The 15,101-nt window shown below is 54.7% G+C and overlaps 6 protein-coding genes across 6 annotated transcripts; 3 read left to right on the top strand and 3 right to left on the bottom strand.

The window, feature by feature from the left end:
* Positions 1-343: 343 nt before the first annotated feature.
* BDZ83DRAFT_580883 (synaptobrevin) lies at positions 344-1,118 on the top strand (the record flags this gene model as incomplete). Its single annotated transcript, XM_060505395.1, has 2 exons — positions 344-381; positions 449-1,118. The coding sequence occupies 2 exons, from the start codon at positions 344-346 to the stop codon at positions 1,116-1,118; spliced, it is 708 nt and encodes a 235-aa protein (XP_060363478.1).
* Positions 1,119-2,076: 958 nt separating this feature from the next.
* On the bottom strand, positions 2,077-3,044 carry BDZ83DRAFT_389595 (uncharacterized protein). The gene is made up of 2 exons (XM_060502779.1): positions 2,422-3,044; positions 2,077-2,275 (listed from the first exon to the last, which is right to left on the bottom strand). The coding sequence occupies exon 1, from the start codon at positions 2,889-2,891 to the stop codon at positions 2,430-2,432; it is 462 nt and encodes a 153-aa protein (XP_060363479.1). The 5' UTR covers positions 2,892-3,044; the 3' UTR covers positions 2,077-2,275; positions 2,422-2,429.
* Positions 3,045-3,383: 339 nt separating this feature from the next.
* On the bottom strand, positions 3,384-5,209 carry BDZ83DRAFT_626258 (short-chain dehydrogenase/ reductase). Its single transcript, XM_060508552.1, has one exon. The coding sequence runs from the start codon at positions 4,757-4,759 to the stop codon at positions 3,506-3,508; it is 1,254 nt and encodes a 417-aa protein (XP_060363480.1). The 5' UTR covers positions 4,760-5,209; the 3' UTR covers positions 3,384-3,505.
* A 14-nt stretch (positions 5,210-5,223) lies between these two features.
* BDZ83DRAFT_626259 (G-patch domain-containing protein) lies at positions 5,224-6,384 on the top strand. The gene has a single exon (XM_060508553.1). The coding sequence runs from the start codon at positions 5,359-5,361 to the stop codon at positions 6,079-6,081; it is 723 nt and encodes a 240-aa protein (XP_060363481.1). The 5' UTR covers positions 5,224-5,358; the 3' UTR covers positions 6,082-6,384.
* Positions 6,385-8,029: 1,645 nt separating this feature from the next.
* BDZ83DRAFT_653078 (Sec1 family protein) lies at positions 8,030-10,092 on the top strand (the record flags this gene model as incomplete). Its single annotated transcript, XM_060510585.1, has 2 exons — positions 8,030-8,350; positions 8,407-10,092. The coding sequence occupies 2 exons, from the start codon at positions 8,030-8,032 to the stop codon at positions 10,090-10,092; spliced, it is 2,007 nt and encodes a 668-aa protein (XP_060363482.1).
* Positions 10,093-11,248: 1,156 nt separating this feature from the next.
* BDZ83DRAFT_753520 (uncharacterized protein) lies at positions 11,249-13,759 on the bottom strand (the record flags this gene model as incomplete). Its single annotated transcript, XM_060514361.1, has 3 exons — positions 11,249-13,389; positions 13,466-13,602; positions 13,662-13,759. 3 exons carry the CDS (start codon positions 13,757-13,759, stop codon positions 11,249-11,251), a joined length of 2,376 nt encoding a protein of 791 aa, XP_060363483.1.
* Between the last annotated feature and the right edge of the window lie 1,342 nt (positions 13,760-15,101).

Below are 15,101 nucleotides of genomic sequence, written 5' to 3' on the forward strand. Positions count from 1 at the left end.
CGATAAGAGGTCTGGAATGCTTATCGCCATGACCCCTGATTCGCCCTTGGCAGGCAGACGTGGGTCGCTCCACTCCGGCTTAGCGCCTCCGCCTCCGATTGCACCGTCCTCGTCGTCATCACGCATCCAGATCCCCAGGTCCCCAGGTTCCCACATTGCATTCTGCGACAGCGCCCATCACGCCGACTTCCGCTCCGTCTACCTACCTACCTACGATCGTACGCAACCCGCCGTCGCATCTTGAATATCGCTGCCTATTTGCCTCTGGCGCATTGAAAAGGAATCAAACAAGCATCTCAAGATAGGCTCCTTAGATCCTTTGGACACCCCAATACCTATCATCATGGCTTCTTCATCGACGCCCATCACCCCGTTGCTCTAGTAAGAAGACCACCGCCTCAAACATCCCCTCTGCTGGGGACATAGCTGACTTACCATCATCCTACAGCTCGTGCATAGCACACAATAACACCATCCTCAGCGAATGCACCACATCGGCCGTATCGCAAACCTCCTCCCTCGCCTCCGTCATCCTCCCCAAAATCGAGCACAACACCCCCCAGAAGCTGACCTACACCCACGGCTCGCACCACATCCACTACATCGCTGAGGCCCCCTCCGACCACCCAGACCACCCTTCCGCCGGCGGCCTCACCTTCCTCGTCATCGCCGACGCCTCGCTGGGCCGCCGCATCCCCTTTGGTTTCCTCTTTGAGATCCGCCGCCGCTTCCTCGATCAGTTCCCCGCCGAGACGACCGACTACGCCGAGCTGCCCAACTACGGCGCCGCCAGCTACAATGGCCAGCTCAAGAAGTTCATGGTCGACTACGGCACCACGAGCGACGGGAAAGACGATGCCATCTCCAACGTCCAGCGCGAGATTGACGATGTCCGCGGCATCATGACGCGCAATATCGAGGGCTTGCTCGAGAGGGGCGAGCGCATCGACTTGCTCGTCGACAAGACGGACCGTCTCGGCGGCAGCGCGCGCGAATTCCGTGTCCGCAGCCGCGGTTTGAAGAGGAAGATGTGGTGGAAGAACGTCAAGCTGATGGCGCTCCTCACGCTGGTCGTGGTGCTCATCGTACTCGCGATTGTGATTGCGGTGAAGAACTAAAAGCAAGGAGGACAACTATTTTCGCCTGGTGCTGATTTTGGAGAGTTTGGCTTCGAATTGGCTTCGTGTAGCGGGCACGGAGCTATGTACACATGAACGCGACGTGTTTCGATGGTGTAGAGTGCTGCTAGTCAAATTGAGCAAACGGTTTGGCTTGAAATGGCGAAACGGGAAACGCAACTTTTTTTTTTGGTAAACAAAACGACGGAGGCTTTTAATTTTCGTTATGAAGAAACCCTCGATGGGGTTACACTCAACCACACATTTCCTAAACTGTCACTTGTGGGTTCAGGAACCACATCGAAATACAAGTAAATCGATTAATTCACTTTCACTCATCAATCGTGTAAGTCAGTGCTTGAAACTGGGCACATTGACCCGTCCCTCAAGATTTCATCCAGTGTGTCCTGGTTGTGTGACAATGGCAACTATATAAAGATTGGGGAAATGAACAAGGCCGTTAAGATTCTACCACTTGAACTGAGCAAGCTCGACGGATTCACTGTATATATAACCCATTCGAAGTCGAACATGAACCGAGCAGTGTAGAACAAGAAATGTCTCCATCTGTATTGTGGAAAGAGACGGCATGAGAGTTCATGACCAGATATCCATTGCTCATTCAGACTCATATCTCCTCAAAGCTCTCTACTATGTGCGTTGTCTGAAGGCATACAAAATGACCTAGCGGCACCGGACGCTCTACATCACTCGAGCTTAATTGCACCTTTCCCCTTGTATATCCTCCCTCCATTTGCCTCCTCTGTCTTATCCTGGAATTTCCGTACCATCATCGAACCTCCCGGCCCAGCTATTTCAGACCAGGCATCGATAATTAGTGATCCTCCCTCTCAAGAATCCATCATTTAACATACGAAAGCCGCTGAATTTCAAAGGGTTCAGCTTTGGATCAACCCCCGGTAGTCCTTCCCACTGCTCTTCATTTCCTCACCGCTCTGGCTTTCCAATAATAGCTCAGTCGGGTGATAAATTACCCTACGTAAGTAATGCCCATCGTTGCAACTTGGCACGAGAAGTCAAGCTAAATGAAATTTGACCCAAGAAAATGAAAAGTCTGAAGTGGCATGATGGTGTTCGCCATACATCAGGCTGCGCCTCCAAACTTCAGGTAACTAGCAGCCACTTCCCCAAAACATCTAGCAAAGCCGTCAGCCTCGGCAAAGATTGTTCAAGAACACCAGTCATAAAAATTGATAGTACTGCTCCTCCCCCACGAATCTTCGATAACATTGCTCGTCCAACTGAGACCTGAAAAAGAAGTAAAACTGAACCACACTCACACCTCTCTCATCACAGCTTTGGCGCAGAGTTCCCTTCCGCGGCCAGTCTCCTCCGTCCATCCTGGTAGACGTAGCCGTGCGCCACGGGACTGAGGCCCATGCCAGGTGCCAGGGTCAACGGCGGCCGCCGCAGTTTCTCTGTGAAGAAGACGGGGTGCCGGATTGATGAATTGTGCTGCTGCTGTTGTTGTACCATTGCTGTCTCGGCGGTAGCGACGTGGTGTCGTTCCCAAGCACTCTGTAGCGGCAGGGGATGCCGAGGTTGTGTTGATGCGGCTGTTGCGGTATGATGCGCCATGCCTGGTGCCGCCGTGCTACTGGACATTATAGACGGGCTCGCTCCTCCAATGACTTTGATCGCGTTTAGAATAGGGGGAATGGACTTTCCAAGGACCGCTGGATATTTCAGAATGCGAAACTGATATGGTATATTGAAGGAGCATGTGCTGATTTGTGAGATTTCTGTCGTCATGTCTGTGTTCCTTGCGGGGAAAGATTACACACACCCCGGCACCCCGAGCTCCCAGTCTTGGGGTAATGGCACCCGAGGCCACGGCACTTGGACGGTGAAAGGTGGGGGCGGATCCCCCGGACTTTTGGAGCTCAACGGTGGGAAAGAGTCCGAGTCTCAAGGCTCCTTCTACACAGCTTGTATCCAGAATCACCTCCTTCCTCAACTTGATGGTAAGGTATATACCCCCTCTCAATCCCATTTCTGCCACCAGCATAGCAGCGCCCGTCTAGATCGGCGAGGTCAGGCCAAGCTGTGTGCGAGGTGGTCGGCGTAGATAGAAAAAAAAAAAAAAAAAAAAACTCCTATGAAGTCAGAGTTCGGGTTGACAGAAGGGCGCGCTGTTCGAGTCCGAGCAGAGGCGTGAATTATTAGGTCGGTGTTCCTCCTTCCTTTCCTGTTATTTTTTTTTTAATTCATTGTGAACCCAGTAGTAAGTAGCACTATAGCCAAGTCGCGTTGATATTCCTGGTAAAGGAGTGCGGCATTCGTACAAGTGACCGGATCAGCCACTTGCTTTCTCATTAAGTAGGTAGTCTATATAAGTAGATGGCATTCAAACGCCTCCAAAGCTTTTATGATGTCTCCTTCTTGGACTTCTTTCTACCCTTGGCCTTTTGCGACTCCTTACCCTTCTTGATAGCCTCAACCAAAGACTCAACCTCCTTCACCTTCTCCGCCTCCTTGGCCTCCTTGGCCCTTTCCTCCTCCATCTTCTTCTCCAGCGCTCTGAGAGCAGCCGAGTCCTTTTCCGTCGTCTCAATGAGCTTATCGCTCTCCTCCCACAGCTTCTTAGCCACCTCGTCGTCCTCAATCTCCGTACGCGCAAAGTCCACGATCCGGCACTCCTTGATCAACTTGCCGGCGCCCGCGCGCACGAGACTAGACTCCATGGCTGCGTACAGGATCGCCTGCGCGCCCTGCTCGGGGCTCTTGAGGAAGAGCCACGGCAGCGGGTAGGCGGCGATGTAGGCAAACAGGCCCAGCAGCGAGCCCCGCGAAAGCCAGCGCCGCATTCCCGGCGTGCGGCTGAAGCCCGGGTCGACGAAGAAGACGCGCGCGTTCATGGGCAGCTGGTCGGGCCGCTTGTAGTTGTCAAGGTGCTTCTGGAGGGCCTGACCGAACACCATGAGCGCCAGCTTGCTGCGCTTGTAGGCCGTACCCGGCGACCACGTCTTCTTGTCGAGGGGTTCCTTGAGGGACGGGGAGCCGATGTAGGAAGAGCACGAGGCGAAAATGATGCGCACGTCGCGGTCCCAGGGCTGGGCCTTGATGGCGGGGCTGAGAATGGAGAGGAGGTGGAAGTTGGCGAGGTAGTTGACCATCCAAGTCTCCTCGATGCCCTCGACCGTCTCCTTACGCTTGGCCGACGCGGGGGTGATTGTGGCGGCGGCGAGGATGATCATGTCGAGCCGGCGCGGCGGGGAGTTGTCGATCCATTTTGTCGCAAACTTTCGGATGCTGTGCAGGGACGAGAGGTCGACGTGCTCGGCGTAGATGAGCTCGTTGCCGGTCCGGGCGCGCACGTCGCCAATGTACTCGACCAGGAAAGGGTCCGACACGGGGGTGTGCGTGAGGAGGATGATTTGCGCGCCGCGGCTGCCGAGCTCCAGCACCGTCGTTGCTCCTATGCCCGATGTCCCGCCCGTTATCATGACCACCCTCCCGTGCATGTCTCGCTCGGCCGTGTTGGAAGCGCCCGCGCTCCATAGCTTGATGAAGACGAGGACCGCTAATGCCGCGACGGTCTTGAGTATGAACCACCAATTTTCCGTTACATATGTCGGGAGGCCGGCTTCGGCGATGTAGCCAAAGTAGTCGAGAGGCATTGTGAACGAGTGACTGGGCTAAAGCTGGAAGGGCGGCGTGTCTATTAGCGACTGTCGGGCATGCTGGGACAGCAATGCTTCGAAGGTGTACGGGCGGAGGACTCGGACTTGTTGTAATGTCGTGGACAAGATCGTTGAGAAAGCAGGCCTGTCAGCGTTTGCGTTTGCATTTGTGTTTGCGTGCGTACGAAGTATGCGTTGGGTTTGTCTGGGTGTGACGAAGCCGCCAGCTTGCCTTCTAGAACAGAGTGGAAAGCTGCTGTGCCACCAGGGGATTTCCGAATTGCGATGACAGGGGCGGTCCCACTCTGCCGGCAGCCCAGCGGCGGTGGCTTCCACAATCCAGGGGCACTAATCGCAGAGTTTGCAGGGGATTGAGGCCGCCGCTGGTGGCCTCGCTGACATAATGGAGTTGGTCTCTCCCCCCTGTCAAGCAAGTGGAACTTCTTCATCAACCCTTTCTCCATCACCCTGCCCCTTCATCTCACCATCTCATTGCACTGGCAGACGGCGACACTCGACATAACTCGAATTCTCCTCCACGAGCGCACTTGCAGAGGAACACGTGCTGACAAGTGTGCTGTGCAAGTGGTGCCGAAATGCAGCGACGGGTGGAAGAAGACGAGGAGAATGAAGAGGAAGAGGATGTACCGCTTCAACATCGAACACCCTTTGGCGCGGGAATCAGCCGCAAGCCTATCCAGTTCGTCATGGCATCAGATCCAAGCCTTAGCACTGCCCAGGCGGTCAAGAAAACCAAAAGTGGCACTTCCGTGGGCGACTTTTACCTCAGCCTCGTGCTCGGTGACAAGAAGCAAGCGGAAGCCGAAAAGCCGTCGCCAGCAGCAGGGCAAGTATGCGCCGTATGCGAGTTGCCCGTGGATAAAGACGACGCCGTAGGAGGGGTCGACGATGACAATAACAAAAATCCCACGACAAGTAGACAAAAGCAGCACGAGTCTTCGATTGCTCACCAAGTCTGCCTCACACACTCACACCCCCCATCAGCACTAGATCGGTCGCGCATGGGCTTGACATATCTTTCGTCCCATGGCTGGGACCCTGATTCACGAAAGGGACTCGGTGCCGAAGCGCAAGGCATGCAGTATCCCTTGAAGACTCGACCAAAAGAGGATAGATACGGATTGGGACTCAAGATCCCAAAAGGCATCCAGGGAAAGATTGAAAAGAAGAAGCCGCAGATGCTGGACGCGAAGCAGTGCAGGAAGAAGGCCGATGAAGACAAGAGAAAGGCCGAGAGGTTGCGCGAGATGTTTTACGCCAGCGAGGATATTGACAAATACCTGGGGACCGGTTTATGAGGGAATAGGAGTCATGTGAAGCATTGAGATACCCATAATAGAGGGCGAATGACGAAACTTGAGCCTGTCGAAGTCCATTTTAATTTACAGATATACGGTCTTGAACCTTGGTCAAATTAATTTGCCTTGGACAACTATTACAAGGCTTCAAAATACTGCCAAATTACCGCAGCTCACACTCGTGATGACCAAAAACGAGCATCACAAGGACCAATGGCTTGGCCATGGAGTGGAATAAAGCTGACGAAGAGACGGGTAACAGATTGGCTTTGAAACACACAAGGGATTGTCTGGAGCAAACAACCATAATCCTTGCGACGGGAAGGCCACGAGAATATCTCCCGCCGTGCCGCCGCCGCATCTTCAAAAAGCGCCGCCGTTGTGAGGTGCAAGTGCGAACCTGGAAGGCGGTGACCTCATTCATCGCTCTTTTGGGGGCTGGAAGTGGGGGAATGCCGCTGCACTACCTACCTTACCTTACCTGACTGTGTATGTAGGTATGGCACTAAGGTAGGCTAAGTACCTTCAAGTACCTATCCTAAGGTACTGGGCAGTATCCGTACCAGGATTTATGTTGCATAGCATTTTGGGCGAGGGGTCAGGCCAGTTCCAATGGGAGGACTACGGAGTACTGCGTACGGCCTGCTTGCCCGGGCCCCGCCCCCCCTCCTGGGCCTCAACTTGAAGCGCGGGCGGGAGTCCTGAGGAAAGTAGCGGTGCGGTGCGCAGTGGAACGGGAAATGGAACCAGAACTGGAACTGGGAACGGGGACTGGGACGTGGAACTACCTGCCTCTCCCGTTCTTCTACCTCTGCCTTCCATGCCTTGAACCTGCTGGCCTTTTGACTTCCAGGCGCATCAGGTCATTGCGTTCACCTTATTCCGGTCAACCTCAACGATAGACCGAATACTTCACGTTTTCCACTGCAGACATCCTACGACTACATACCTAGTAACACAGCTCCTTGTGCTGCGCGAACTCGACCAACCTTGCCTCTTCCGATCGTAACTCCTCCAACTCACCTCATCCACCTCACCTATCGCCTACAACCACCACCACCACCATACCACGACAAAGCTGTCTGACCGCATAGGAACGTACCCTGCCAGACCTTGCCTTGCTCCCTTTTCCCCTCCCCCAAGCTCCGGTTTGGGTCTTCGGAGCATTGAAAGTCCCACAACTGCGACCGGTTCTTCTTCCATCTTGAAACCCCGCCAGACCCAAACAACGACGACAACGAAGCCCAAGACAACAACCAATTTCCCAGCTAAACATACATACCTAGTGGCTCTCGAATTCCACCCGACGCCTCTCCAGAACCTGGAGTCCACGATCCACAGAGCTCGACAACGCGCATTCCTCCAGCCTTGTCCGCCTCTCTTTACTCCGCTGCCACGCTATCCGTGTAGCACCTCAATTTACACAGGCGCACCCGCCCATCGTCGTCGCTCGATCACAGTCGCCCTCCGACAACCTTCTACCTCATAGCGACCAACCCCGCTTCCCTCACACGACGCATTGCCAGTTGTCCGCTGCCCACGCGGCAACTTGCCACGATGGGTGTCTCCACGCTCCAGGAGCAGCATGACGGTGAGCAGCCTCACAGCCAGGGAGCCCACGATGCTCTCCCAGTCTCTTCCACTCTCGATACTGACAATTAGGACAGTCATTATCGACACAATCAAGAACATTACACGAGGCGACGTGAGATCTACCCGATACCTGACGGACAGCCTGCGAATCGACGAAGCTAATCAGGGTGATACTCATAGTGGAAAGTCTTAGTTGTTGACGACGATTCCCACAAGATTATAGACAATGTTGTCAAGGAAGATGACATTCTCAACAACAATATCGCCAGTATGTCCCACGACTACGTTTCCTCCTTGTAACGGTACAAGTTCTAATCTCACTCCAGACATCGAGCGAATCGAGCAGAAGCGAGATATGAACCCTGAGATGGACGCCATCTACATTCTGTCCCCGAAAGAGAACATTGTCGAAATCCTCATCAACGACTTTGAGCGCCGCAGATATAAGGAAGCGTACCTGGTGTGGACCGGTGTCTTGGATCCGAGGATCCGTCGCATGATTGATGGCTGCCCACCAGCCAAGCAACGCATCGCGGGGTTCGAAACCCTCTCAATCGACTTCTTCCCTCGCGAGTCGCATTTGATCACATTCAAAGACCCTTGGAGCTTTCCAATCCTATACCACCCCGCGTGCAACAACTTGGTGGCGCGACACATGAAGATTCTAGCACAGAAGGTTCGTAGTAGACGGATGGTAGGCTACACAACTTGCCTTGCTGACGACCAGACCAGATCACCGGCGTGTGCGTTACACTGGGCGAGTACCCCAAAGTCCGATACTACAGACCGAAGAACCCTCTCCATGAAGCCGCCGTACTTGCCTCTCATCTAGCTCGTTTCGTGCAGGAGGAGTTGGACGAATACGCGCAGTGGAACCCAAACTTTCCACCACAGTCGTCGCGGCCTGTGGGAACGCTTATCATCACGGACAGATCAATGGATATCTTGGCGCCTCTGGTCCACGAGTTCACATATCAGGCAATGGCCCACGACCTTCTCCCGATACAAGATGGTGACAAGGTGACGTATCGCATGGTCACAAATGAGGGCACCGCACAAGAAGAAGAGAAGGACGTGGAGCTATCCGACAAGGATCCGGTCTGGGTCGATAATCGACACCGACACATGAAAGATACCATTGATAAACTAATGGGAGACTTCCGAAAGTTCTTGGAGTCTAACCCTAATTTCACCAACGAGGAGCAGGAGACGACGAGCTTGAACGCCATCAGAGACATGCTGGCTGGTTTGCCGCAGTTTCAGGAGATGAAGGAGGCGTACTCGCTTCATTTGAGTCTGGCGCAAGAAGCCATGAACAAATTCCAAGATCACAAGCTGCCAGACATTGCTTCGGTGGAGCAAACTCTTGCTACAGGATTGGACGAGGACTTCAGGAAGCCTAAAAACATATTGGACCAAGTCGTGCGGCTTTTGGACGACGACGCCATCACCCCATCAGACAGACTGCGCCTGATCATTCTCTACGTGCTGTATAGAGACGGAGTTGTGATGGAGGATATCAACCGGCTGCTCGCGCATTCGGGCCTACCGCAAGGGGATGGGGAAATAGTAGTCAACCTCGAGATGTTGGGCGGACACCCAGTGCGTGGTGGCCTCAAAGATGTACGACCTCCTCAACCGCCCCTCTTCCAGAAGAACACCAAAGCAGCAGAGATCAGCGAAGAATATTCGCTCTCTCGCTTCGAGACAGCTATGCAGACGATGCTCGACGAACTCTGTCGAGGCACTCTCGATCAAACCACGTTCCCTTACGTGAAGCCACCAGCTGATCCCAACGAGGATCTCTTGGCCTCACAACAAGGCTCATTGCGTGCCGGTAGGCCGAACTGGGCATCATCTGGCCGACGACCACCTGAAAACCGTCAGCGCTTTATTGTTTTCATGGCTGGTGGCGCAACATATAGTGAGAGCCGTGCTTGCTACGACGTTTCGGCCCGCCAAGGCAAGGACATCTTCCTGGTGACGAGCCACATGCTCACACCTCAACTTTACGTCCGCCAAGTAGGCGATTTGGGCAAGGACAAGCGCACGCTCGACATACCAATGGAGCGACCAACACCCCGCGCTCCGGCCTGGGTTTACGAGAAGCCTGCCCCTCCGCCCAACCCTATGGCGCAACGCCCTGCCCCCGGTATGGCACCGCCGGGTGCACCGTCACCGGCGGGTGGGCCACGCAGAGCACCTGCGCCAGGTGGTCTACCTGGGCGTCCTGCCGCGCCGCCAACAGCTCAGATGAGCAACATGAACCTCAACGCGCCACTCCCGCCCGTGGCAAATGGCGGCGGAGCGTCGCCTGCTCCGTCTGACGGCGGCAAACCGCACAAGCTGGAGAAGGATAAGAAGAAGCGCAACTTTTTGGGTATGAAGAAGAGCCACAAGGACAAGGATAAGCACTGAGTCAAAAGGAGAAAAAGAAAGGGAGAAGCGAACATTATTTACTAATGAGGGGATTTTCGCCCATCTTACGCTCTCAGCTTTACTCAACTCCCCTTTTTCTTGCACATTCTGTTGCCAGCGTGGCGTTCTTTGGTGTTGAATCAGGGGCGGTAGGGTTACCTATCTAGTTGCGACAGTTCCCGTAGATGTGTAAAGGAACACTGCCTCTTGTTGGCTTTCTTCCTTCCTGTCTCTGAGTGGTTTTGCATAAGGATGTGGAGGTGGGAGACGGAGAAGAAGCAGAAGAGTAGCGATGGCGATTGGCTGCCTGGGCTGAGTGGTTTGTAGTTGAAGGGGCATGTATATATGTACTCTGGATCTATCGTGGAACCAAATCACACAAAACTCAACAATGCTTGTTGACAGAGACTTTTTCTTGTATTTGAAAAAAAATTGAAAATTACCAAATGGAGTAATGATTGCCCAAAAGACTGATACTTGTCAAAAAGACAATCGACATAATCGGTCCTTCAAGCAATGGAATCAGTAAAAGCACAAATGGTGTCACTTAATTTCACCATGATTGCAGAGGCACAGCTTTTGGAAGCCAGGAAAACTAACATCCATTTCATTTCATTCGTGTCCACCGCAGTAGACTAAAGGTAACATGAGGGATATCCTATCCCACTCCCCCTTCCTCAGAAACTCGCCACCCTTGTTTTCTGCTCTTTATTGTACCATCGCCTAGAACCATTGTCTTCTGAGAGGACACAGAGCCCTTGCCTTGTGGGCCTGAGCCAAAACAAAGATGTCTGCTTAGTTGTTGGTTCCCTCCGCTCATGAGCATAGGAAACGTATCGCATAAACGTGTAACCTCATTGAGATAGTTGAGGCGGTGCCTCGCCCATGCGAAGCTGATAGACTGGGCTCCTCCCACATTTGAAGAGAAACCTGGTATTCGAGGATAAGTGGTTAGGTGCTAGTCCAGCAAATCCGACAAGCAATATGTCGTTATACCGACATTTACGTTTATAGTGTTTCATAACATGCCCTTTTCAAAGACACATGTCTGAACATTTGGTGATGAGACTTGAACAAGGTAAATGTAGCAGCTGAAACGCTACGGAAGTATAGCCTCTACTGGAGAGGCCGATGATAGTTCCATGATGTGGGTTGTTTACTGTCTCCGGAACGCCTGAGCGGCGCCGGGAGGCATACGTCCGTCAAAGGGGAAGCCATGACCATCGGGTCCACCCGGACCAGGGAAGCCAGGCATTCCGGGAGGAGGGATGAATCCGGGAGGGGGTCCACCGAAGAAGCCCGGGGGAGGAGGCATGTTGCGTGGCGGGGGGCCTGCCATGGCCTCGGGGGGAGGGAAGGCTCCAGGAGGGAAGTTCGGGGGGAACATAGCGGCCATTGGGTGATTGCGGCCAGGACCACCAGCGAGACCAGGAGGCGGAATGATGGATCTCTGTTGAGGGGGCATGGGGGGACCGCCGCCGCCCTGCTGAATCCAGTTGGGGTTCATTTGGTCCAAGCCGGGAGGCGGGGGCGGACGTTGCAAAATCTGCGTGGGTTGCATACGCGCTTCTGGCTCAGGATGGTGGAAACCCTCATCCATGAAGCCAGGCGGGCCTTGACCACGCATCTGGCGCTGAGAACCACGGCCGCCCTGCGGAAGTCCCTGCGGAAGTCCCTGCTGGAAGTCGGGCTCGCGGTCTGGAGCATGCGGGATCTGAGCGGCGCGCTGAGGTTGCGGCATGCGCATGAGGAGTTGCTGTTCCGTTCGTGGGGGCTCGGGCTGGTTCCTCATCAAGTTCATCAAGAATTCGGTGTTGCTCATATTGCGGCCTTGGTTTGATTCCATTCGACCGGATCCCTGGCTTGAAGCCTGGTGACGTTGTCCAACCAGCTCCTGGAGCAGTTGGTCTTGACGAGCAGCAGGCGGCTGCTGCTGGTGAGGCATCGTTGGACGCGGGGCAAGAATATCTGACATGGACATGGATCCCTGCGGCATGCGAGGGCGGGGGTCCTCTCTGCGCTCGCCGCCATACTGTTGGAATGGCTCGGGCGACGCGACGGAGCTGGAAGGAGCATGCTCGCGAGCAGGCGGGGGAGGCTCCTGGAATGGTTGCGAAGCAGGCGGCGTGGCTGATTGAAGATTTGAACGCTGCAGCTTCATGAGCAATGCTTGGAAAGCTTGCTTCTCATTGTCGGGAGCCGGCCCAGATAGATCAGGGCCACCGAAAGGAAGGCCTGCCATGGGCGTTGAAGGCTCCGTCTTCATTCGTTGGGTGGGGTCATCCTGAGGGGCATTGAAGAATGAGGTGAACCGCGAGGACTTGCCACCGCCTGTCTTAGACTTGGAAGGAGTCTCTCTCTTGGGTTCGCTAGGGGAGCTGACGTCCAAGCCAGCAGTAGAAGCGAACTTGAGGAAGAATTGGTCGGGGCCAATCTCCACAGCGGGTGCAGAAGCAACAGCTGGCTGCTCGGCTTTGATTGCAGCCTCGACTGCGGCAGCTGGCGCTTTGTCCTCGGCAGGACCGTTACGGCTCGCCTTCATGCTTTCCATGAATTTCTTGAAGTCCTCTTCCGTGTGGCCTCCTGCCTTTTCTCCGGCAGGTTCGTCGAACCATTCAGGCTCTCGCTCTTGTCTATGTTCGCCGCGCTCCCAGCGACGCTCATAGTTCCTGCCAGTGCTCTTTTCTTCGACTGGCTCCGCCTCCCGGTTTCGGTCTCTCCAGCTCTTGGCCCGGTCAATGCGCTCGCGAGCCGTCAACGGAGGCTTCTCGGGAGTGTTGGCACTGTTGGTATTGTTACTGGCAGTGCTGTTGTCGTTCTTGAACCAGGGCTCCGACTTGCCCCTGCTAAGGCCATTTCGGGGCCGTGGCTCAGCTTCCTCGTGGTCATGCTCCTTGTCGTGATGGTCGAAGGTGCGGTGGGTACGGTCTCTAGGGCCGTCGCGGTCGTCGCGATCACGGGGACGGCGCTCATTGGGAAGCCTATCACCACCACCAGCGCCCATGCGACCTTGGAAGCGCTCGGCGCCCTCGTGCCCGAAGCTCTTGCGCGGCTTCACTGTACTCCATCCCTCCTGATCCTGTGGATCACCGTCGCCGCGACGACGACCAAAGTTTGTGTTTCTCGAATCGCGGAAGCGGTCGCCTTCGGGGGTGTCACCATTGCGATTGCGGAAATTGAAGCGACTGGGCGAGTCAGCGTCCTTGAGGCCCTTGTCGTTGTCAAAAGGTTTGCCATTGCGCAGGGTCGCAGAGGCGAAGGCGGTTCGAGGAGGTCCGAGAATAATGTCTTCGGGGTCTGCAATTGAAGTTTGGGTCAGTTGGGATTGCTCAAGGGGCGAGGGAAATGAGGAGACGGCGAGGTAGAGACATACTGGCGCTGTTTCGCGAGACGTGGCGGTCAACGCCAGGGCGACGATTTGTCTGATCAAGCAAGGGATTATCGTGGCTTCTTCTGTCAGTAGCCGGCTTGGTGACATTGGTCTGGGTTCGATTATTATCGGGAGGTGGTCTGGAAGCAATAGTTAGAAAATGAGGTAGTTGTGTCAAAGGGCTATGGTGACGGCATACCCCATCCATTCTTCAGCGGGCGGTAAAGCAGATGGTTTGATGCATAGTGGTGATTCTCGCAGGTGAATGAGAACCTCTGCTGAATACTGGAGTGCCATAGCAGTAGGATGATGCAAAGCGCATCCGAAAACAAGTGGGAAGGCTATTGATGGTGTGGCGAGGGTGATGTTTGCATGAACAGATGTCGATGATTCGGTCGACAGAGAGAAGGGAGAAGCTGTCGTCGGAGGCAGGTAGGTTGCTTCGCCAGTTGGAGAGGAGATGGATGCGGTGCTGTGATACTAGCAGGTGGTGCGGTGTTTGGCGCCAAAGGCTGAGGTTGTGTTCGTCGATGCCGTTGTTGCGATGGTTCTTTGTACGTCACACAGGGTGAAGAGGGGAGTGGGTTGTGGTGGTTGTGGTGATGTCGAGGAAGGTCAAGTCGAGTCGGTCGGTCGGCGGTCGGTGCCGGTCGTAGTTGATGGTCCAGTCAGAGTGGAAAGTGGTGGGAGATGGGACAGACAGGACGGGAGTGTCAGTACGGAATACGGAGTATCCGTAGGACTGGCTCCGATCGGGCTGCACTACTGCGTCGAGGGCGCTGGCAGTGGTTGGGTAGCTTGATGCAACGAGGCTGGCAATCAGGGACAGGCAAGGCGAAGAGGATATGATGGTTTGGTGTTTTGAGGGTTCAGAGTGATGCAATATCTGATGCGGAGTGAGAGATTATTGTGATGGGCGAATTCCGGCAGCGAACTGTCAGGGCGTGTAAAGGTAAGGTAAGGTAGCTGGATAGGTAGGTGGTACGAATAGAGATGGTGCAGGTGGTCAAAGGAGGTTTTGGCACTTGGGACGAAACCTGGTGGAGGAGGTGCTCGCTCAGGTGCCCAGGTGTCCAGGTCTACCTGCTTCCACTGGCAGCCAAGCACTCCACTCCCCACCTCACCACGCTGCTCACTGTACTCTGAGGTGTACTACGTACCTTAAGGTACCTAAGGTAAGGAGACCAGCGCAGCATCGGGGCAGCTGTGCCGGGTCACCGTACAGTGTGTCCCTCACCCTCCACCTCCACCTCCATTCACCTCCCGTCCGAGTCTTCTGAGAAAGTTCCTGTCGCCTGTCGGGTGTGTGATAAGGTACCTATCGATGCACTCTGAAGAGGGAGGCAGGCACGTCAACTTGTCAGAGTTCCAGGTTCCATTCCATGGAAGGAGCATTGCAGTCAAAAATCAGGTACGTATCCGTGCCTACCCTTGGCGCTTCACCTCTCTTACTTTCCCCTCCTTCCTGCGTGCGGCGTGCGGCGTGCGGCGTGCGGCGTGCCTGCTTTCCTTCCAGGTTCTCCTGGCCCCTGCCATCAGGCAAAGAGGCAAATGCAACCAACCCCTCACCCCTGTACCCGGGCTCACCTTAGGTCAACCTATTTGTTCACCTTAGGTAACTCCCTCCACCGAGCCATAC

The sequence above is a fragment of the Colletotrichum acutatum genome, assembly GCF_030867785.1.
Source record: "Colletotrichum acutatum strain CBS 112980 chromosome Unknown BDZ83scaffold_65, whole genome shotgun sequence".
Lineage (NCBI taxonomy): Eukaryota > Fungi > Ascomycota > Sordariomycetes > Glomerellales > Glomerellaceae > Colletotrichum > Colletotrichum acutatum.

Excerpts from the sequence above, each read along its gene's own strand:
- BDZ83DRAFT_389595 (XM_060502779.1), bottom strand. The coding sequence starts at position 2,891 with ATGACGACAGAAATCTCACAAATCAGCACATGCTCCTTCAATATACCA.
- BDZ83DRAFT_626258 (XM_060508552.1), bottom strand. The coding sequence starts at position 4,759 with ATGCCTCTCGACTACTTTGGCTACATCGCCGAAGCCGGCCTCCCGACA.
- BDZ83DRAFT_626259 (XM_060508553.1), top strand. The coding sequence starts at position 5,359 with ATGCAGCGACGGGTGGAAGAAGACGAGGAGAATGAAGAGGAAGAGGAT.